Raw genomic sequence first — 25,596 nt, 5'->3', positions numbered from 1 at the left:
ATAATTTGGTGTTTCATACTTTGTTTTGTATATACTTCTATTGTACTTTTAGTCAATGACTTGGCGAAAGTTTACATCTACAAGCGGATCTTGTTTTCGTAGTGTTTCATTGACCCGAACCAGAAGTAGGTAGTCATAAAATGTCATTGTTTTTACACAAAGTATATTTGCTACGAACAATTACAGATGTCTTTTTTATTCTTTTTTTGTAATTATTTTATTTTTGATGATGAAACATGTGAAATTACATACTACAGTATTCGATACACATTTTAAAAATAAAGTAATACTTGATAAATCAATTAAGTCATATGGATATAATAAGATATAGATATAAATATTACAAAAAGATTTTGTTAATTAATCAAATAAATTAAATAAAAGCTGCTTCTAACAAATGCCATTTCTGATCCATTTTTACTTTTTGTACAGGGGTTAAGAAACATACAGAGTATTTTTCTATATTAATCCAATATTTTAAATATTCTACCCCACCACATTTTGTGGGGGATATGTTCTTACATCTACATTTGTATATATAATATTTGAAATACAACAAAATATTGTTAACTATTTTACTGTTGACAAAATCCTCAGACACACCTAAAATGACTTCTTTTGCACTGAAAGGCAGGAGAATGCCATAATTTTTAATCCAATCTATAACGGATAGCCAGAAGTTTTGTGATACATTACATTCCCAAAAAATGTGAAAAATATTTTCTTTAATTTCTGAACAAAAAGTACAAAGTTCAGTTTCTTTTAATTTACATTTCAATAAAAATGAATTACATGGTAGAATCCTATGAACAATCTTAAATTGGAAGTTTTGCAAAAAAGAGTTTCTGGTTATGATGAAGGGCATGGAATAAATAGCATTCCAATCCTCAATCTGCATATTTAAATCTCTATCCCATTTTTCACGGGAAGATAAAGATAACACTTTATTATCCTCCAAAAATAATGTATAGAAAAATTTACAAGATTTTGGTTCCTTTTTAACTTTATCTATTAATTTATTTTCAATATTTTCCAGTTTTGAACTACCTTCTATTATACTTTTCCATCTCTTTGGAATCGCACTTAAAATACTATAAAATTCTACAAAATTAGTATTGATATCATACTTTTTTTTAAATTCATCATATGAGAATAATGTTTTATTATCTGACATAAGATCATTAATGAAGAATATACCATTTTCAACATATTTGAACCTCAAAATCATCTTGCCATCTATTTTGATGTTTGGATTCAGCCATATGGACTGGGTCAAAATTTCAGTATTGTTTTCAGCTTTAAGCTTATTTTTTAACTTGGAAAAATTTACCAGGATATCATGCCAAAATGGATTAACCTTTTCTGCTAAATAAAGTAGACCTTCCTGACTTAAGTGTAAAATCTTGTCCCCCCCAAATTTTTGTATATAACTAAGTAGCAAGACTTTCCAAGGAGAGTAGTTTTGGGGATCTAATAATTTATACAGCCAAGACATTTTTACACTATAGCAAAAATAATAAATATTGGGCATCTTAAGACCACCATCACAGTGTTCGGACATTATCACTGCCCTTTTCACTTTATCAGGTTTTCCTTTCCATAAAAAGTTAAAAAATATATTCTGAATCTCCCTCAAAACCCCTTCTGGGGGGTTAGGAAGGACAGTCAGAACTTGGACCAAAATGGGAAGTGCTAAAGTCTTAATAACTACAACCCTCCCAATATATGTCAGTTCTCTATAAGCCCAAGTATTGAGTAATGACTTGATACTGTTTATCTTGGCTGTAAAATTACATAGAGTTTTATCCATTTTAGCAAGTTCAAACCATATACCTAGTAGTTTAAACCTCCCAGAATGGTTCCAAACAAGATTTTTTTCTGGCAAAAGTTTTTCCATACTACCCTTTTTTGACCCAATCCATACGGCTTCGGTTTTGTCAACATTACACCTAAGTCCAGCACATTCTGAAAATTTATCAAACAAGTATAAACACTGATTTAGGGATTTTTGGTTACCATCCAGGACTACGGAAGAATCATCAGCGTATTGACTCAACAGAAATTCAGAGTCATTAATTGTTACACCTGCAACCTCAGGGTCATTTTTAATAGCTGCACTTAGTAATTCTAGCACTAAAATAAATAGGTAAGGAGACAGAGGATCCCCTTGACGGACCCCCCTTTTTAATGAAAAAAATTCTGAAATATAACCATTATTCAACACAGCACTAGAAGCATCACAGTAGCAAGCCTTAATCCAATTTATAAATGTATGGTCAAATCCATAAAACTGCAAAGCCTCATATATGAAAGACCATTCGACTGTGTCGAAAGCTTTTTCAAAATCGACTAAAAGTAAAAGTCCAGGAATGTCGTCTTCTTCCATCTTTTCCATTAGATCATAAATAAATCTAGTACATTCGCCAATATACCTACCTTTAAGAAAACCTTTTTGTGTTTGACTAATTATATTTACCAAGACCTTTTTAAATCTATTTGCTAGACTGGCTGTAGCTATCTTATAGTCTACACACAGCAGTGTGATAGGTCGCCAGTTCTTAAGATAAAACTTTGACTTACCCTCCTTTGGTATACAGGTAATGAGTCCCTGTCTTTGAGTGATAGAGAACTTTCCATACTCGAAAGCCTCATTTAAACATCTTACTAGTGGAAATTTAATATCATTCCAGAAAAATTTATAAAACTCAACAGTGAATCCATCTATACCAGGTGATTTAGAGTTCTTCATATGTTTAAGAGAAGACAGACATTCCCGTACTGATAAAGGTCCTTCACATGATTTCACCTCTTCCTCAATAGGTTTTGTAATAAACGGATTGTCATGCTGAAGAAATGTGCTCCTGTGAGTCTCAAGTAACAATGGGTTAGAACTAGTATACAATTTTTTATAAAATTGTTTTTGTTCATTTCTAATAATACATGGATCCGTTATCTCAGATTCGTCCTCCAGAATAAGTTTGGGAATAATTTTTTCTGTATAATGTTTTTTTTCCAAATTACAAAAATAGTTACTTCCCTTTTCCCCCTCTACTTGCCATCTTGCCTTTGCTCTTGTAATTATCCCTTTAACATTTTTTTCTCTTATTACTTTTAATTCTAGTTCCAACCCTTCCCTTTCTTGTTGTACTGATGGCAAGTTATTCTCTATGAGTTTTTTATCTAATAATGATATCTTGTATAATAATTCTTTTTCTTTATTATTTTGTTCCTTCTTCCGGAAAGACGAAAATGAGATTGCAGATCCACGAACTTTCAACTTAATCATATCCCATAAAAGCTGATAGCTTATATTAAACTGTTTGTCCTCTGTCTCAATATCAATAGATGGATCAGACTCATATTCTTCAATGACAGTTTTGATATCCCCTTTAACTTTTTCAATAAACTCAGTTTCCTTCAAAAGACTGTTATTAAATTTCCATGTACCCTTCCCTCTAATTTGGCTTGAAAATTTTAAATCAATAAGTACTGGAGAATGATCCGATCTATAACTAATTCCTATATCTGATGAAATTACAAATGCTTCTATATCAGAGGTAATCATGAAGTAGTCCAAACGACTTTGTTTGCGATTTGGACCCCTCCATGAGTACCTCTTTTCAAAAGGGTGTTGCAGGCGCCATATATCTAATAAATCAAGGTCATGCATAACCTCATGTATCTTAGCTTTTGACTGGGGGTTATTTTCATTTCTATAATATAATGTGTCCATCTCATAATCTTGAACAACATTCCAATCTCCCACGACTACAATTGACGAGTTGCCAAAGTGGGATATTTTGTTTTTTATGTTGTCAAAAAAGGCTGGTTCATCATTATTCGGTCCATATATTGCTGCCAAAGTTATACGATAGTCCTGAATGGTGATATCTAATATAACAAAATTACCAGACAAATCTATGGTTTCTCCATGGATTTTAAATTCAAAAGTATTTCTGAAAAGAACAGCTACCCCTCTACTTTTACTAGAGAAAGAACTAAATTTCCCCACATATCCCCATTCATGCAGCCATTGTTTTTCTTTTTCAGATGTGCTATGGGTGTCTATTAATATAATTATATCATATAAGTCCTTATATTTTGTAAATATATCAATTCTTTTAACTGTTTCTGATAAACCCCTGCAGTTTACACTACCAATAGTTATAGTCGACATAATGTTATCAAGTGGTTAAACAAGAATAGCTTAAATAATAATAAATATAAATATCTATAAGCCCAATATATCCAAGCAGTATCAACAAACCATACACATGTGCATCTATACGTAAAAGTGTTTTCCCAATGTTTCAATTTTTTACTTAGAGTTACCCCCAACCCCCCCCCAAAAAAAAGTGTCGAGAGCATCATAGTATAAATAAAATGAGCAAATATTTTTGTGCTAAAGTAAAACTGAAAGATATATCAAAAAAGTTCTGTGAAACTTCATTTGTACCTCAATTTGCACGTTTTAATTTTAAATTTGTGTATTGTTCGTTTTTAAGAGAGACAAATTGTCAGACAATGTATACCAAAGAATAGCATATATAATAAGAAAAGTCAATATGCTAATTTATAATCCCCATGCTAAATAAAAGAAAGTAAAGGAACGAAAAAAAGAAAAAAAAACCCCAAACATAATAACAACAGAGCATTTTTTATCAACACAGGTACATGCACTAATACAATTGAAGAAAAAAGAAAAAAAAAACAAATAAAAATATACACATACATATGCCATAAACATGCACCTTTAAATCCTGATACACGAAACAACCATCTTTTATATACAATTGAATTAAAATTGCTGACCCCATCTTAACTGTACATGTACATGCATCTCTCATCAGCTCATTTCAGTGTTACATGTACATGTATATTGTTTTTATCCAGAGTGAAACTAACACTTAAACATTTATTGTATGATAAAATGTATTGACAAGGGGTTCATTTAATAAGTGTTTGTTTATCAATCTCACGATTATGTGCAGAGATTCCTCTGAAGTAGTACTAGGACAAATTCACAGTTATAATTTATAGGTCTACGAGTCATTTTTTAACGGTTCATTATTCTCGCAGAGAACAGATAAGATTTTACTTCTATTTCCAAGAGGAGATGATGTTCGGTGTATTTTTTCATATCAGTGAAGTGGCCCGGAAGTTTTTAAATCGAAGACTAGCTTGAAAACCCATTACTTCTTACCAAAAATATTAAAAAATGTATATTTCAAATGTGCAGTCTTTTTTATTCTTAATTCGCAACTATAATAAACGCCAGACCAGATTAATGTCAAGTCGTTTCGATGATATATTAATAGCTTTTGGTAGTTGTGCTAGTTGATTTTGCTGATGTGCTTTGTCAATACTAGTATGCAATTTTAATTTTCTTTGGTGTCATACTTGTATGTTTTCATAGTGATTTAGATTATAACAATATCTCGACTGCTGTACCCCCATTGTTGACATTGTTTAACCTAATATGTCTGTTTGCTTTGTTCAGTCACCGGTGAAAAAATAATGGAATTTTATGAGACTGTCGTACAAGTGAGATGTAAAGCTAGCTATAAATAAATTCATCATAGATAACGGGATTGAAATTTTGTATTTGCGCTAGAAACGCGTTTAGTCTACAAAAGACTCATCAGTGACGCTCGATTAAAACAAAGTTGAAAAGATCAAATTTGAAGAGCATTGAGAACCAAAAATTCCTAAACGGTTTTGCCAAATACTGCTAAGTAATCTATTTCTGAAACAGAAAAGCGTCAGTAATTCAAAAATGTAAATTTATAATTTATAATTATGACCATATCAATGATAATTCAAAACAACACAAACGTGCCGACTACTTGGTTGGTGATATCCTCGGGGAATAAAAACTCCACCAGGTTTAATCCTTTTTCTACATTGGGGAATGCATGTACCGAGACAAAATATGACTGTTAATTGTTTTCCTTTGGTTCGATGTGTTTCAGCTTTTGATATGGCCATTTGATAAGGAAATTTCCAATTTGAATTTTCCTTGGGCTTCGGATTTTTTTATTGTACCTTTTCGTGAATCTTTGTGAAGTCACGCATCATATAGATACCAGAATTTCGATTTTGTTCGCCAAACGATCGTTTTTTCTACGGAAGACTCATTAGTGACGCTGAAATCACAAATGTCAGAAAGGTGAAATAAGGTACGAAATGCATCTTTGTGATTGATTGTTCGTGTAACATTTTTTTCAGGATTTAATTGCACTACCACACATCAATACCACGTGGTAAATTTTTCTAAGCATCAAAGAAAACGAAACGATCCATCAATAAAACGTTTTTTTTTCCGAAACAATGAACAATCGTTACATTGAAATATAAATTGAAAATATGTATTTTTTTAAACACAAAATACTGTTGTGGTATTAAAAATTTTTGCATTCTTGTTTTTCATTTATGCGAATGTGCTTTGTCTATATGCCATTTAGTTTTTCTTTATGTACATATTTGTTTGTTTTTATATTTATTAAGATTATAACACAATATGACTGCTCTACCTCTACGTTTGACATTTATAAATGGTATTATGTCTGTTTGTTTTGATCACACATCGTTGTCAATATAATGGAATTTTATGCGACTGTCATACAAGTGAGAGGTTTAGTTAACTATAACATGTATTATCCAACATTTTCTACACAAGTAAATGCCTGTACCAAGTCAGAATAACAACAACAATACTTTATTTCAAGAGGGTTACACAGTTAGCTATATAACTAATCTTCCCTGAGGCCCTCATCATGAAAAATCAAACAAAATGCAATTATATACATTGCATACAGTAGTATAAAAAGTCAAGTATGATAATAATGATCAATACAACTTGATGAAATGTGATGAAAAAATAAACATGATGACATAATCAGTTTTTAATATTATTTATACAGCTAGGTTGATTTGAATAAATGATCTGTTATTTTGTATTTGAAAGAATTAGTATTTGTAATATTTCTTAACGGTATTGGCAAATTATTCTACGAGAACGGTCCAGAATACATAAAAGATTTTTTGAACAATTCTGTTTTTGGTTTAAAGAGTATGAGGTTTCCTTGAGCATTTCTCAAGGGGTATGGATTTCTGTCTGAAACATAATGAAACTTGTTAGTAAGATATGATGGGGCATCATTTTTAATGCACTTAAATGTCATCACAAACTAGTGATATTTTATTCTCAGTTCAACTGTCATCCAGTTTAAGTGTTTGAATAAGGGCGCAGAAGAATATGACAGCTTTAATCCATTCGTTTGATGTGTTTGAGCTTTTTACTTTGTCATTTACTTACGTAATTTCCGTTTAGAATATTTCTCGGAGTTTGGTATTTTTGTTATTTAACTTTTTTCATTGGAACAATTTAGAATAAAACAAAGATATTGACTTATTGACTGACATTATACATGTTACATAAAAGACTATTGGAATAGACATATTTCATTATTTTTCTGCGTCATATATATATTTTTTACTATTCATGCTCATCCGTACAAAATCGTAAATTGAAAGCCTATCTAATGTGCTTTTTGTTTTTAGTTGTTTATTCTTGAAAAAGAGGGACGAAAAATACCAGAGATTGGAAATAAACTGGGAAAGCCATGTCCAAAAATAAAAAGACAAACAGACAAATAATAGTACAGAAGACAAAACCTTGAAAACTAAAGACTAAGCAACACGAACCCCATTTTACACTTAATGGTGTTCACATTACCTATTCAAATAAAATTAAATGTGCTTTTACTTAAGGAATCTTGTTACATGTATGATATATGGTTTGATAATAACCTATTTTTTTTATTACAACTTGTTAAAAAGATGTCATATAGTGCTGATTCATGATATACAAGTGTTACGAATTTACAGTTTAAGAATATTATAATATTTCTACAGTTATATATTTTCCGATATCTCAATGAGTTTCCCATTTAATCTTATTATCGTTGAAAACTGTATCTAAAATCATCCCTTTATCCTTGGTTGCTATCAGACGCTTTACCTGTACAGTTGTTGCTAGGGTGCTCTCTTCGAGGTCCGCGTTCTAAGTATAAATAGTGGGTACTATTCAGAAGTTGTCATTCTTATTGGAGACGTAGTAAAAAGAAGAAGAATAAAAAGGTAGGACCATTAATATTTAAAGACGAGTAGCAGGATTTGTCAAACAAAGTGGAGTGTTTGAAACCTGTTGAGAAAATATAGATAGTTTCGGTTCCGTAGAAGTTGTATAAACAGGGTTAGTGCTAAGGTTTTGCGTTCCACATCTCTCACTATTGCAGTGAGTGTTTGCCGTTAAACCATACCTTAGTGCTACCCTGTTCCAACAGTTTTATAAATATATTTTAATAAAGTTTCATACGTCGAAAGTTTACAACAGTTTGAATAGTTTCCATACATTCGTTTTATTCAGGTATCAGCCCGTTTGATATATTTCGGTTCAGCCCCGTTTTATACATTCAGGTTTCAGCCGGTTTGATACATTAAGGTTTAGTCCCGTTTTTAACATTTAGGTTTCAGACAATAATTCCAAACCGTCTGACCAGTTTCAAACATTTAGGTTTCAGACCAGTTCCAAACATTTAGGTTTCAGAAAATAGTTCCAAACCGTCTGACCAGTTTCATATACACATTTAGGTTTCAGACACGTTCCATACATTTAGGCTTCAGATCAGTTTCATACATTTAGGTTACAAACCAGTTCCATACATTTAGGTTTCAGACTATAGTTTCAAACAGTAGGACTGAAAGGTTTTTAAACAGTTTTAATTCAACAGGTTCGGGTTAGGTTTATAGGTGTTGAAATTCGTTTTATGTAGTATAGTATTTGTTTCATATTTGATAATGATAGTGTAAACTTTTTATTGACTTTAGAACTTTTGAATTGCTTTTCAAATCCCAGGAAACTGGTACGAACCCGAGGATAAAAATACCTAAACGTCCCCGCCCGGTTACACGTTACACATTTATTCAAATAAGGAGAACTATTTAACAGATTCATCATTTCGCTTATATTCCTTTCCCTATAGATTAAAACATCTTGTAAAGCTGGATGGATATACGATAAGAAAGAAAAAGTGTTACAAGATGCTTTTAATTAGTTGATCCAGATTTTTTCAATGCCGTAAAATCACTATTATTAACGATTGTTAGATGTTACATTTTGTGTGAACGCATATAAATTCTAAGCTTTTATTATCATCATTTAAGTTGTATCCACAGTCACCAAATAAAGATGACAATATAAAGGTCAAAAGGTAAACAACAATAAAGAAGACGTTGACCGTCACAAATGGTTTCTTACAACATATTCTGCATTTTGTTAATGTCTTAGTACAATGTCCTTTCATGATACATTTAATGTTTATTTTGACATATGGACATTCGAAATATTTTAGTTCTGATATTTCATAACGTATGTCAAGGTCAAGTATTCCATAACCCATTCTAGATACAAGATGCATTATATGTTAAATTATTTGCTGCTAGAGGTTTAAGATATATTCATTCAATGATGTGTTAATTAAATGATAATCGTATGTTTGTTATAGTTAGAAGGTTTATTGATTTAAAAGCATCAAAATAAAACATGCACATGATCGAGATCAAACATTTAGAACACAAAATAATAAACGGGACAGGTTGCACAACTTAGAAAAGGTATCTTTCTTCATCAATGGATACCTGAAAACTTTTGGGCTACCAATTATAAAAGAATTGAAACAATATTTTTGTAGAAATGTAAACAATGAATGTAATCAGTCCACACTTTCACTGCTACATGTAACAATTAAGTAGTGTCTTTGATGTCAGGAAAGACTGTAATATTTTATCTGCTTATGAAGAAATAACATAAAAAATGTGGTGTACACCGAATAACACGTGTGCACCACATTTATGATTTTCTTTCGAATAGAAATAAAAAATACAGTTATTCCTTATAATTTAATTCTAAATTCTATTTTATGCCGAGTGAATCATGAAAAACGTTGATGACGTCACGTTCACATGACACAATTATATCTATGAGCTGATAGACAAAACACTGCCAGCCTATCAGAAGACGCGTTACATCCAAAGTTGAATTATTATATTTTAACATTGTATGATGTTTGCTTAACGCTCATAATCAATTAGAAATTCGAATTAACTTTTTTTTTATATCTTTATGTGACTGAAAACATATCAAGCAATTAAAACAAATCTTTGGGTGGTTATTAAACATTTACTATTATTTTCTAAAATCCTATTTAAATATGAAAATGAATCTGTAAATAAAAGATTAAGTTTCATTTGCTAAATAAACTCATCATAGATACCAGGACTAAATTTTATATATACGCCAGACGCCCGTTTTGTCTACAAAAGACTCATCAGTGATGCTCGAATCCAAAAAAGTTGAAAAAAGCCAAATAAAGTACGAAGTTGAAGAGCATTGAGATTCAAAATTCCTAAAAGTGTTGCCAAATACAGCTAAGATAATCTATGCCTGAGGTAGAAAGCCTGAGTATTTAAAAAAATTCAAATAATTTATAGTATTTATAGAGAGAAGAGATCTCAAGATTATTAACTTTTCCCTTTAGTAATGACAACTATTTACTGCTTCATGAATTTTATTTCCTTTAAAAGCTTGTAATTTTTATGAAGATGTATCATATATTATACAATTTAACTTTTTTTTATCTGGGAACATGTCTAACTGTCATTCAAATAAGGAAGGTACGAGCATTCAACTGGAGTAGCACATAAAAAAGTAAGCATTTATATTTCATATACATATGTTATTTTCACCTTTTAATCATTGTTAAATACATATTATTTTTAATATTCTAGCATATTTAAATAAAATTTTGTACATATTTAAAATTTACCTTAATCGAACAGAACAAAATCAATGTAACAATATATCATTTATGATATCTCTGATGAGTAATTATAATAATACTGAAAATCTAGTAGAATTATTTAAGAACTTGTAAAATTCAAAATAAATTCCAACGTCCCAATTTGGTATTTCAAGTGTTGTCGTTTTTATGTGTCTGTCATATTCAAATTTTGTTTATTGAATTTAGCATAAATCTGACTTAGTTTTCTTGTGCATTGATTCACATTTTTCAGTCTGTTTGTTTAAGCGTAGGCAATCTTTCGCTCTCATTGAAGGCCGAAATATTACCTATATTCGGATTCATTTTCTGGTCTTTTTGTCTCTCCTGTTGGATAATTAACTCATTGGCAGTCATAGACCATGTTCATATGTCTTAAAAGCACAATGTTTTTGTTTGATTCATTATTTTTAACTTTGCCATACAAGGGTATTTTTTATACTTTTATTTTACATACTCTATTTACACCACTGGGTCGAAGCCACTGCTGGTGGACATTTTCGCCGCGAGGGTATCACCAGCCCAGTAGTCAGCACTTCGGTGTTGACCTGAATATCAATTATGTGGTCGTTTTTATAAATTTTCTGTTTACAAAAATTAGAATTTGTTGAAAAAGATAAATATTTCTATTTCTGTATTTGACATATCTCAAAGATAACTATGGATTTAGAGTTATAGAATCCTTTTCTTGATATTTAGATATGAGTACATATTTTATTTTTTGTATTCTTTAGATTTAAGGTAGATTCATGGTATACCGCCATCTTGGATTGTACAATCACAGTACAAAATCGGTCTAGTTATTTGCCAAAATTTGCAAATTTGGAGACAGAATGATTTGCTATTTAATGGTTAAACTGTTTATTTATATTAAGAAAACTTGGTGATTCATAGAATTATTCAAAATATATAATCAAATGTCATTTTTGTTTGTTTTTAGAATCATTTTTTCAAATGAGCAAAGTTTTCCTCTTCAACTTTGTAATTGTTTGGCTTAATAACTATTTTGATATGAGCGTCACTGATGAATCTTATGTAGACGAACCGCGCGTCTGGCGTACACAATTATAATCCTGGTACCTTTGATAACTATTAAATCATATTTTGAAAAAACGTGTCAATAAAAAAAAGCAACAGTAGTATACCGCTATAAAATCGTTGTTTTGACAAATTATTAAAAAATTCTATGGATTTTAATTTTAAAGCCCCATCTGTTGAAGAATCTCAATAAATGCGTTTTGTTTTCTTTATATGTTTAATCGTCGTGATGGCTAATGCAAATACAAATAACGTCACACAGTATAGCATAATGGTTACTACGGTAGCATAGCTTAATGTTTGTACTTTCCATCCACCTTAAATTCATCTGTTTACGTCATTTCTTGTTTGTCCCCTTGATTTTAGAACATCGGTAAACAACTGGCATCATACTTTGACAACTCTGACTTGAATACACAAATTGAAATTCAGACATTTTCAAATCCAGTATGAAATGAAATATATATAAACATGAATAATACAAAAGAATGGTATGCTAATTTAAACTATTATCTTTGGCCCAAATAAATTGAAGAATTCAATTTTCTTTTTTAGTTACCAATTCAGGGTTTCCAATGGGTCAAAATTAAATCAACTAAAGTACCTCCGAGGGAAGTCAAACGGAAAGTCCCTTATTAAATGGAAAATTCAAAAGCTCAAACACAACAAACGAATGGATGACAACTGTCATAGTCCTGATCTGATACAGGCATTTTGTTATGTAAAAATAGATTAAACCTTGTTTTAAAGCTAGATAAACAATGAACTTGCATGACAGTCGCATCAAATTCCAATATTTTAACAACGATGTTTGAACAAATCAAACAAACATAATAGGTAACAATATCAAAAATAGGAGAACAACATTTAGCATTGTGTTATAATATTAACCCTATGAAAACAAAAAAATATATAAACAAAGAAAACCAAAAGGCATATAGACAAACCACATATTAAGTAAATACGAAAGACAAGAATACAAAAAATTACAAGAGTGCAATAACACAATGACAGAAGTATAAGTACATAGCCACGTAAAAGGATATTGCCAAAAATAGATTTATCAATAAAAGTATAAATAATTTACTTATAATTAATTCTCAAATAAAAGACGTTATCAAGGTGATAAGTAGCGTCAGTACCTAGCATCTATACTTCAAGAACATCGTGTACTATTTGTCAAGTTGAAATAGATATACTTTTCAACAAGGTCTTGTGTTCTTCCAATAATTATTTGTTAGAAGAGAACTATTCAGCGAAAAAGTATTTGTTTCAACATTTTCATATTTGAACTTATTTTTCTTTTTACCAAACTATTTTTAATTTTAATTTGTAGCATCTTATAGTTTCATGCATATCTGTGATGTTTATAGCCTGTAATATTTAGTCCCCATGTACATTGATCCAACATATTTTTTTTTACCAACATTCAAACAAAGTAACTTGAAATTAGAATTATGATTTTTAGTTCCTGCCTAATTATATCTGTATCCCAAAACATCAATACTTTATGATTTAATGCTTTCAAGAAGTTTATCAGATACCATTGAACAAAAACGAAGAGGCTGTTGAATTCTTTTAGAGTTAATTGAAAAAAATGTCTTTGTCTTTATGTCTTCAAAAGTTAAGGTAAAGAGCGATTACTTAAAACAGGAGCGGTTTAACAAAATGACAAATGCACATCGATAAAGCTATCACTTCAAAACAATTATTTTTTGTATAGTTTGTAAAACAACTGATGCAAGTGACGAGTGTAGCCATTTATCAAACTAAAATAACATCAAGTATTGATTTTAGTATGGCCGATAGATATTAAAAGCTTGTACCGTTCATAATCACCTGATTTTTGACATGTTTGATGAGTTTATGTTTGAAAGCCGATAATGGAAAGTGCAGAAACGCAAGATTTTTTTCCCTTTTTGTTTGCCTCTCTTATTATCCCAAAGTGCGATAATGATAGCGGAAATCTCGCCTTTTTCCGAAGCATACAGTTTGGTTTTGGAATCTTGTCCACCTAAATTTTGTAATATGAAAAATCTTAATTCAATATGCACCACATGGGGGTACCTGTTGCTCAGTTTTTTTTCTACTGTTTTGTTGATGTGTTGTCTATTCGTTGTTTTCTATTTTTGACATTGTCAGTTTTCTTTCGTCATGTACGTTTGGTATCTTATGCCTGTAGTATATATCTACGTATCTAATAAGTACAATCAAATACTAGTATTTGATTCAGCATAAAAGCAAGTTTTGATTTAGTATCTTTATAAAAGGAGATAACATATATTTGGTAAATAATGGGTTGAGTATACAATTGTAAATGTGTTAAAAAAGGCGAAAACAGAAATGCAGAGAACAACTATCTGGTGAGAAGGCAAAAGCAACGAGATAATTGTAAACACAAATTTAAAAGAGAACAGTTTTTGGAAATACTGATTTGGAATTAATACTCAATGAAGCAAATTTACAGAATAGCTGGTTATTTATGTTTTTTTTTCCAATTTAAAATACATCTTGTTTTCGTTATGCTTAAATTCATGGCAGTTTATTCTAAAGTATTTTAGCAAATATGCATACAAATATAGATAATTGAATAAGAGGGACGAAATATACTAGATTTGATTTAGTTCTGTAACACACATAAACACATCATAGAAAACCTAAAACTAAGCAACATAAACCCATTGAATTGTTGGATGATCTTAGGTGCTTCGGAAGGGTACTCCAATGAAATATATTGATAGGGTACTAGTATATGAATTGGTAAAGCACATGGAATGGCAAATTAATTATTAACTATTAAACCCCAACAAATCACCGTATTCATGTATATTTATAAGCCAGTTTTTTAACTTTTTCATGAAAAAGTTGTCAGTAAATAGTTATCAAAAGTACCAGGATTATAATTTTATACGCCAGACGCGCGTTTCGTCTACATAAGACTCATCAGTGACGCTCAGATCAAAATAGTTAAAAAGCCAAACAAATACAAAGTTGAAGAGCATTGAGGACCCAAAATTCCAAAAAGTTGTGCCAAATACGGCTAAGGTAATCTACTCCTGGGGTAAGAAAATCCTTAGTTTTTCGAATAATTCAAAGTTTTGTAAACAGAAAATTTATAAAAATGACCATATAATTGATATTCATGTCAACACCGAAGTGCTGACTACTGGGCTGGTGATACCCTCGGGGACGAAACGTCCACCAGCAGTGGCATCGACCCAGTGGTGTAAATAGTTATCAAAAGTACCAGGATTATAATTTTATACGCCAGACGCGCGTTTCGTCTACATAAGACTCATCAGTGACGCTCAGATCAAAATAGTTAAAAAGCCAAACAAATACAAAGTTGAAGAGCATTGAGGACCCAAAATTCCAAAAAGTTGTGCCAAATACGGCTAAGGTAATCTACTCCTGGGGTAAGAAAATCCTTAGTTTTTCGAATAATTCAAAGTTTTGTAAACAGAAAATTTATAAAAATGACCATATAATTGATATTCATGTCAACACCGAAGTGCTGACTACTGGGCTGGTGATACCCTCGGGGACGAAACGTCCACCAGCAGTGGCATCGACCCAGTGGTGTAAATAGTTATCAAAAGTACCAGGATTATAATTTTATACGCCAGACGCGCGTTTCGTCTACATAAGACTCATCAGTGACGCTCAGATCAAAATAGTTAAAAAGCCAAACAAATACAAAGTTGAAGAGCATTGAGGACCCAAAATTCCAAAAAGTTGTGCCAAATACGGCTAAGGTAATCTACTCCTGGGGTAAGAAAATCCTTAGTTTTTCGAATAATTCAAAGTTTTGTAAACAGAAAATTTATAAAAATGACCATATAATTGATATTCATGTCAACACCGAAGTGCTGACTACTGGGCTGGTGATACCCTCGGGGACGAAACGTCCACCAGCAGTGGCATCGACCCAGTGGTGTAAATAGTTATCAAAAGTACCAGGATTATAATTTTATACGCCAGACGCGCGTTTCGTCTACATAAGACTCATCAGTGACGCTCAGATCAAAATAGTTAAAAAGCCAAACAAATACAAAGTTGAAGAGCATTGAGGACCCAAAATTCCAAAAAGTTGTGCCAAATACGGCTAAGGTAATCTACTCCTGGGGTAAGAAAATCCTTAGTTTTTCGAATAATTCAAAGTTTTGTAAACAGAAAATTTATAAAAATGACCATATAATTGATATTCATGTCAACACCGAAGTGCTGACTACTGGGCTGGTGATACCCTCGGGGACGAAACGTCCACCAGCAGTGGCATCGACCCAGTGGTGTAAATAGTTATCAAAAGTACCAGGATTATAATTTTATACGCCAGACGCGCGTTTCGTCTACATAAGACTCATCAGTGACGCTCAGATCAAAATAGTTAAAAAGCCAAACAAATACAAAGTTGAAGAGCATTGAGGACCCAAAATTCCAAAAAGTTGTGCCAAATACGGCTAAGGTAATCTACTCCTGGGGTAAGAAAATCCTTAGTTTTTCGAATAATTCAAAGTTTTGTAAACAGAAAATTTATAAAAATGACCATATAATTGATATTCATGTCAACACCGAAGTGCTGACTACTGGGCTGGTGATACCCTCGGGGACGAAACTGTTGCCGGAATAGCATTTTAGACATTCAAAAAGTAAAAGGCAAAACGAACAACCCTAAAGATAAGAGCAAACACTGAAATGGCAATATGCTAAACCAGAGATAATTTGATTTATATAAAACACAAATTTTAGATTTTAAATTACTCCATCTATACAAATACTTTAAAATGGACTTTATGCGAAGAAGCACACACTTAGGATAATATAAGAATATTCACCGATTTAGAATCAAGCATTTAGCAATTAAATGAGTACAACATAAGATTTCATAGAAATATAGTAGAGCAATGATTAGAAGTCAATGATATTAACAATGACCAATCTTAATTTATTTTACAGATGTGCAAACTCTACGTGTATGTGGTGACTCTGTTTCTAACTTATGTTAGCTGCAGAACAACCAACAACTTGTACAAGCAAGGATCATCATTTGCCTTCCCTAAAACCTTCGCAGAATGTACTGATATGATAGTCAATCCAAGCACTCCTAAGTATGTAGTACAAGCCGTACAGAGCAGGTGCTTGGATGGATTCATTTCAGTTGACCATACGCATAGATGGGCAAGGAACATGACACGCGACGAACAGAACTATATCAAATCCGTTTTCAGGAAAGTCATAAACAATGCTGCTCAGTTAAATAAGCTCAGACATAAGAGGGACGTTGGATTATTTCCAAGGAGATTGAGACGTGAAGTAAGAGCTGCACCATACCAACACTGGCAAAATTATGCGAGAAATGTTAGACGGCTGAAGTATGAAACGGTAAGTAATTGAAAACAAAATTACCGAAAAATAATTATAAATCAATCACGATGTATGGCACCTGATCACCGGATGAGACTAGTTCACATTTGTCAATTCAAATCCATTGATACCTTACTATACGGTAAAGGGTTTGCTCATCGTTGAAGGACTACCGGTGACTTATAATTGTTTAATTTTATCATTTAGTCTGTTATCGAGCTGTATCATTGACAATGATGTCACGTCTTCTTATCTTTATGGGTATCCACAACACATATTTTGAGTACGTTTCGCTGTTCAAGTGTTCAATTCCCTATTAATTCTGGCGATTTTACAGTTTTTTGTTATGATTTGTCTTATTTGCGTGTTCACATGACGTAGATTGTTTTTTGCCAATGCAATATATTCTTGTTGAAATTAGACGTTAATTAAACCTTTTAGAATATTCAAAGTATAATTTAGGCGTTCCTGATAAGTGCTTCGGACGCATACGATTTATAAGCTTTATTTCCATTTCATAACTTAATGCTGGTATAAAAACACGCTTTGATATTGAGTTTTCGTCAATGGGACTACACTAAAAAATCAGACAAACCGCAACTAGAGGGCAACAGATAATCGTCAAGAAGACATTTCCACACACTGTACCAGGTTGGCGTTGCTCAGTCTTTAGTTTTCTATGTCGTGTTTTGAAGATTAGTATTTATCCTATCCTTGTCAATCGTATTTTGTCAAGGCATTTTCAGTTTTATTTCAATAGTAAGGTTTAAATGTCTAGACCAGCCTTGTTTCATTTAATACAGGGACTTGCAAAAAAAGGAGGTATTTTAAGTAAAGAAACGATCAACAGATTTGTGATTGTTTTTGTTAACTACTCATATCAATTTTAAAGATTTGGGACAACTGACTGCTTGACACATTGTATAGACATCTGGGTTATGTTAAAATTGTAATTTGCCTTCTAGGAGTCGTTTTATTAATTTGTTCTTAATTTAGACAGTTAAGAATTACATTGTTCTTATATTGTAGATAACCCATAATGGAAGAAGTAAATATGATGTCCTTGCAGACATTCATTCAATAGCGGTAATCAACGCCCATGATGGACCAAACTTTCTACCATGGCACAGATTATACTTGATATTGTAAGTTCAATAAATCATTAGTAAGTAATAAGAGAAAGGTGTGAGTCTATATATAGACCGTTTACACTAACAAATTAAGATGGTTTATCTTAAAAAAGAAGATAAGTATCAACTTTTCTCAGTTGTTTATCATGTTATCCCCAATGGGATATTTATGTATAGCATCTCCCACATGCGTAGTTTTAATTCTTTTTACAGGTAGATTTTGTCCTCCTTGACGTTTATGTTAACTTTTTATATAACGGTTTGTATTTTTCAAATATGTTGGCCTTTATAATTACTGAACAGTCAATAGGCGCGTCGTTTTCAAAAGTGATACGGTGAATTTAAATGCTTTCATAAAATAAGGGCAGCAGTATTTTACTGATATCAAAATCTCCCAAATCAATTACAGAGAGATAAATCAGGTCAAACACACAAAGAACCGTTGGATCTGCACGAATTCTAAAAGGATCTATATCGGGGACATCTATGGCGTAGGTCTGTCAACCTATACATATCTCACCCACCATTCAAATCCCAACTGCTTTAAAATGTCACGATTGGGATAGAACATAAGTAATAAAATTGAGAATGCAAATGGAGAATATCTCAAAGAGACAACAATCCGACCAAAAAGCAGATAGCAGTCGGAGGCCCCCAATGGGTCTTCAACGCAGCGAGAAAATCCCACATCGGAATAGAGTCATAGCTGGCCGATATATATAAATGTGTACTAGTTCAGTGAAAATGGACGTCATACTTAAGTCCAAAACATATAAATGATCTACAATTAAAATAACTGACCGAACGACTCTACAGGTGTCTAATATATCCCACCAAAAAACCCTATCACTGGTGAGTTGAGAGAACGATACTTCGTCTCGATCAAACATTTTTCTAAATTTGTGTAGTATTCAGTTGTCTTCCTGAAACTCTGCATAAAAAGTTTTTATGTAAGATGAAGCCTTGTTATCGAAGTCCGTAAAAAACGCATCGTGGCTAATTTGTGAAAGAAAAATGTTGGTAAAGATGATTGATCTATGAAATGATAAATGTTTTTTTCTAAATTTAGATAATCATAAGCCATATATGAATATATCATGATATTTTATGTGTAATTATCAAAGCAATTATGATTGTCTTTAAACAAAAATAAGGAGTATGAGGGACATTTGTAGTTGGGTGGTTTGATAAAATTAATCAGTCATTATTTTCATTGTTCCAAATTGACATCTTTTGTTTTTCGCCAAAATAATCATCTAATTATAAATTAACTGTTAACAAAACTTTGAATTTTTGAAAAACTAAGGCTTTTCTACCTCAGGAATAGATTACCTTAACTGTATTTGACAAAACTTTTTAGGAATTTTTTGTCCTCAATGATCTTCAATTCGTACTTTATTTGGCCTTTTAAAACATGTTTTGATTCGAGTGTCACTGATGAGTCTTTTGTAGACGAAACACGCGTCTGGTGTAATATACAATTTTAATCCTGATATCTTTGATGAGTTTATTTACCACATGACAATCCTAGGCTCAGTGTTTAGTTTTCTATGTTTGTTAGGTCTACTGCTGTTTGTCTGTTGACATGTTTTAGACATGACGTTTTCAGTGTATTTTTCGCCTCTCTTTTTCATCATACCTATAAAATAAGATAATCTATCTATCGTTGTGATCTTGACAAGTGCATTCACACTTTAATAGTTATCAAATGTACCAGGATTATAATTTAATACACCAGACGCGCGTTTTGTCTACATAAGAAGTACAAGGTTGAAGAGCATTGAGGACCCAAAAGGTATACGTAATCCAATCCGGTTTTAATGAAACGTTAATCACATCCGGGTAGGGAGAGTTTCCTTTTGTACGTACGTATTTGATGCTTTGAAACCTTTTATTAATAGTTCGAAAGTAACCGGTTGCACACCAAATGTCTGTCAAAACTTAGATCATCTTTTACTTTCAATTTGTAGTCAAAATTTACCTCCCTTCATCGCGTTCAACCAAATTATTTATTTTTAATTGGTAATCGTTCTATGAGTATCAAACTAACGTCATTAAGAATAAGATTGAGTTTAGTAGGGCTACTTTTTCTCTCTAACATTTTGTGTAAAAATATTGATTTTTTATTGTCTGTCTTTCTTTTAAAAATTAATTGTAAGTAGTTCAAATGTCCAATAGTTTTTAAAATTTCAATTGCTTTTCGCCTTATTTTTTTACTATATAGAAGTACACGAACATGCTGAAAGATCAGTATAATTTGTTAGACCTGATACTATAAATAACATTTAATTTGTTAGAAAACATTGCGATAAGACGTGTCACGGTACTTGTCTATCCCAAATTCATGTATTTTGTTTTGATGTTATATTTGTTATTCTCGTGGGATTTTGTCTGATGCTTGGTCAGTTTCTGTGTGTGATAGTTACATTGTAGTGTTGTGTCGTTGTTCTCCTCTTATATTTATGCGTTTCCGTCAGTTTTAGTTTGTTACCCCGATTTTGTTTTTTGTCCATGGATTTATGAGTTTGAACAGCGGTATACTACTGTTGCCTTTATTTAGACCTGATACTATAAATAACATTTAATTAAAGTAGCTTTATATTGAGGCTGAAGAATTTTTAAATGAATATACTAGCCTTAAATATGAAAACAAATAAATATTCTCCCCCCCCCAAAATAAATAAATAAAATAAATGCAGGAATTAAGGGTGTTCAAACTGGAACAAAATAAACCGACCTTCAAATAGATAGAAATGAATACTATGTCTGTATAAAACCCTTCTCACCCCAAGAAATCAAATGCTCGCCCCTATATATCTTCGAGGGGATAATCAATCTATATCTACAAATTTGAATCAAATACTACAAAAGGACAATTATAATTCATATTATCAAAGTGAATGAGGTTACATTATTACATTTCATCATAATTTATCATAATCATATTGAATAAGCGTTTTATTTAACACATAAAAGTTGAGTACTGTAAATATGATAATTTTTGCTATCATGAATATTAAGTTATATAAAAGGACGTATTTACTATATAACCTTTATAGTGAAAGGAAAATGCAATGAATATTACATTTGTATTATTTCAGAAATTTTCTGATCCATCACTTGTTATATTAGCGACTGACGTTATTAAGGGAGTTCGCTTCTCAGTTTCAAAATAATAAGCTTTTAAAAATACTACTTTATATTGATAGGGGTTTAAGAAAGGAATCAAAAGAAAGAAATATATTTATAGGTGAATGTGCTTGTTTTCGAGATATTAGCTATTGCAATTTTGGCGGGAAAATGTTCTCTCTTGACTTTTCTTAGCTTTATCATAGATAAGTTTAAGTTCTCAAAAACTATTAGAAAATAATCAAAATTTTATTAGACTTTCACAGATGGCTTATCATTATACATGTAAAAGATTTATAAAAAGAAAAACGGAGGACAGTGGGCAAATGTTTCTAAGGCATTCCAATGGATAAAACCAGAAGATTCCGAAAATCTGACAAAAATTCCGAAACATGACAAGCGAACATCCTTAAATGAAGAAAAACGCATTTTTTTTTTGTCAATAACAACAATCTAGTCATTTTTTTGAAATAGGATAGCAAGGAATATCATTTGACATGAAATTGAGGAAATATACATTTTCATCTAGAAAAAAACAATCTCTGGACTATTAAACTGACATCAGACTAAATAGAGAAATAAAATCTGAAAACATAGACCTATAATGACAGCAATTGGCATCCGATCGGACAGACATTTAATCATGATAAATATAGTGATTACACATACATGTGTAATGAATAAAGAAAAAGGCAGTAAAAACCCAGCTGTATATATTCACATAAAATTGAGAATGGAAATGGGGAATATGTTAAAGAGACAACATCCTGACCAAAGAGCATATAACAGCCTTAGGCCAACAATTGGTCCTCAACACAGCGAGAAAATCCGAAGGCAGGCTTTTACTTGATTTGAAATTAAAATGTATGCATAGGTCATGAAATATCAAAAGCAAAACATTTTTTTGGGGTTGAACGGTTTTCACATCATCGATCATCTCTTTATTGTTACTTGATATACTTTAGATTTATGATTTAGACTATAAAATATATTTTGGCCTAGAGTATTACTAAAGGAATTTTTATTCTCGAAATTCGCATCTTTAGTAATAAAACTGGTACCGTCACTATGTCCATTAGCTGAAAACAAAACTGGTATACTATATAGTTGATATCAAAAAGAGTATTTTCCATCTCAATTTGAATTAGAATATACTTAACTAATTTGATAAAAAAATAGTTCGTTTCAAATTCACGACCACAGAGTTGTTTTTGGAAACCATTCTGTTTGATATCAAGCTTTTCGAATTCATTAAGTTTTGCGATCAAATTTTTATTGAACTCTTAAAACCATGATTTTCTTTTTTTTTCGATTTCAGAATGGAATCTGCACTTGGCACACCAATTCCTTATTGGGACTCTACCATTGACTATGAAATGGAGGATCCTGTGGAATCCATTCTATGGACAGCCAGATATTTTGGGAATGGTTATGGTATGGTGAGGACAGGTCCATTTGCTAATTTCGACACACCTCTCGGAAAACTGTTTCGAAACATTGGAAGTGATGGTGCGTTGTATAACAAACCCGGAGTTAACATGCTTTTGTCAAAATTTAGACTACAACAAATTTCTGAACCAATGGCAGATATGCAAGCTTCAGTTGAGGGACAACATAACAGTGTACATATCTGGGTTGATGGTGTTATGAATAACTTGGAATCTAGTCCCCATGACCCAGTTTTTTTCTGTCATCATGCCTTTGTAGACTTTATATGGGAATTGTTTAGAAAACAACAAATCACTCGTGGTATCGATCCAGCTACTGATACTTTTGAACAACCAGCAAACGTAACGTTTCAAGATATAAACGAGGTATCGGTCGGCCTTAGAGGATATTATAACAATGATGGTTATTCAGATAAGATAGCAAACATGGTGAAATACGATCCTCAACCACATTGTCCAACATGTGCAGGCAGTCAAGATCTGTATTGTGACGAAAAAAGGGTATGTGTAAGCAGAAGAAGAGACCCAAGAGAGTTTGCTGGACAACCGGAAGAAGCTATGGATATGGCAATGAACAATGGAATGATGAACAACGAAATGATGAATAATGGAATGATGAACAACGAAATGATGAATAATGGAATGATGAACAACGAAATGATGAATAATGGAATGATGAACAATGGAATGAGGAACAACAATCAAAATACCAGACCATTTCCGTTCTACAACAGAGACATGCGTGTTCGTATGGATTCTGTTACATTGAATTATAATAACATGATGATGACAGGAAGTATGGACGAGAGATCTAAAATGATGACAATGATGGGAAATATGAACAGACAAATGAATCGGCCACAAATGATGACAAATGGGAACGGACAGTCAGAATCCGCTGGTAGAATGAACATGCCATCAATGATGAATGTTGATACAAGTTTGAGAATAGATCTTCCACAAATGATGAGAAATGGGGACCGACTATATGACGTTTCCGGCAGAATGAATGGTCCATCAATAATGCATGTTGATACAAATGTTATGTCGAACTCTTTCATACCAATGAATTTAAACAATCAACATGGAATCAATTCAAACATCAGGGTGAACCAACTGGTTAATCCTTTTATATCACCAAACCATATTCACAGAATGCCAGTGGGTCCTGGAGCAGTAATAGATCTAGGTCCTGGGTTAACAGTCGTGGGTGCTGGTGCCAAAATAAATTTCCTGCAGCCAAATGGATTCAGAGGTCGATTTCCAGGAATGAAGGTTCCGACATATTGAGAAAATACAACCGTTAATAATACAACCTACGTGTTTGTAGTCAAAGAACGTCTGGACAAAAACAAAAAGGTTATGGTTTCATATTTTTGCTATTAAAGCGCCAAAAAAAACAACTAAATTTTTAGATTCAGAAAAAAAATATTGAAAAAGAATGTTGCAAATATTTACATATTATTGAATGACAGTAACGACGGTTAATACATTCGATTTCATCACATCTAATGACGTCCTCAACAGTTTTATCAATTGCACCCTTTGGTGACTGTTCTAAAATTGGTGTGTATATACTAAATTCAATTGTTAACTTTATCATCAATTATTTGTAGTAATTTCCTGATTAAGTCGTATTAGCTGTTATTGAACACTTGTCTTATTATTGGGACGGTGATATGCAAGTTGATGAACACATTCATCATCTGTAAATATTTGTTATCCCAAAATAGGTTAATGTATGTTCAAAGTTGTTCAAAAAATCAGACAGCGATTAATGAGAATAGTTTGCATTGTGTTGTTTATATTTTAAGGACGTATTTTCAAATGCTCATGATTTGTTTGACAGCTATTAACAATCTTTGTCACAGAGGTCCACGTATATTTTCCACCTTACTGATTTTGCTTATCCTTTTTTATAAAACTTTTTATATATGAGTAACAGGTATTAATGAAGCCCTCAGATCATCTTAGTCTACAGATTTTCTGTGACGTCTTATTTCTCAGATTGATGTTTGAATATCCATCGTCTTGCATTCTGGTCATGGTATAGTCTTTTTTTCTGGGGTAATAAAAGCACATATAATAAATTCTTGCGTTCGAAGATCTTTTGTGGAAAACATTTTTATCTTTTTCTTTTATTCACTGCGGTACTAGAAGTGTATCTAAATAAAAAAAGCGTCATTCAAAAAAGATAAAAGTACATCCAGTATTATTTGTTTTTACAAATGATAGGGGCATGGTTCATGTATAGGTTATTTCGACAAGATATCCACGGTAACAGTGCAACTGCTGATTTTTAGCAATTTCAAGTTTAACTCTTGACACGTTAATTTATCAGATCCGGATACATTGCTTAGTTTATATAATTTCAGCGAACTCACCATTGCACACGGAATGAATTCTCGATGAAATATTAAAAACAACCAGTTCTTTTATAAATCCATAAATTCATTGAAATGTGTACAATGTGCTTATTGCTAAGTTTAAACTTCTGATTTAGAAAGTTCAAAATACATAAAATTGAACAAGAACTATAACCATATAATTGATGAACATTATGACTATATTCAAGTTGGCTATTCA

At 31.8% G+C, this 25,596-nt stretch overlaps 1 protein-coding gene across 2 annotated transcripts; it reads left to right on the top strand.

Annotated features, from left to right (window-relative positions):
• Window positions 1–8,022: 8,022 nt before the first annotated feature.
• Window positions 8,023–25,100, top strand: LOC139511238 (tyrosinase-like protein). Of its 2 annotated transcripts, none has more exons than XM_071297826.1 (4): window positions 8,023–8,142; window positions 16,896–17,321; window positions 18,333–18,448; window positions 22,881–25,100. In XM_071297826.1, exons 2-4 carry the CDS (start codon window positions 16,896–16,898, stop codon window positions 24,298–24,300), a joined length of 1,962 nt encoding a protein of 653 aa, XP_071153927.1. In that variant the 5' UTR covers window positions 8,023–8,142; the 3' UTR covers window positions 24,301–25,100. The 2 variants fall into 2 exon arrangements, with proteins under 2 accessions (XP_071153927.1, XP_071153926.1); XM_071297825.1 differs by lacking the exon at window positions 8,023–8,142 and adding an exon at window positions 10,692–10,771.
• Window positions 25,101–25,596: the final 496 nt, after the last annotated feature.

Source organism: Mytilus edulis, chromosome 2 (genome assembly GCF_963676685.1).
Source record: "Mytilus edulis chromosome 2, xbMytEdul2.2, whole genome shotgun sequence".
NCBI lineage: Eukaryota > Metazoa > Mollusca > Bivalvia > Mytilida > Mytilidae > Mytilus > Mytilus edulis.
The sequence above is the reverse complement of the archived record's forward strand: the minus strand, read 5'-3'. Positions and strand labels throughout refer to the sequence as shown.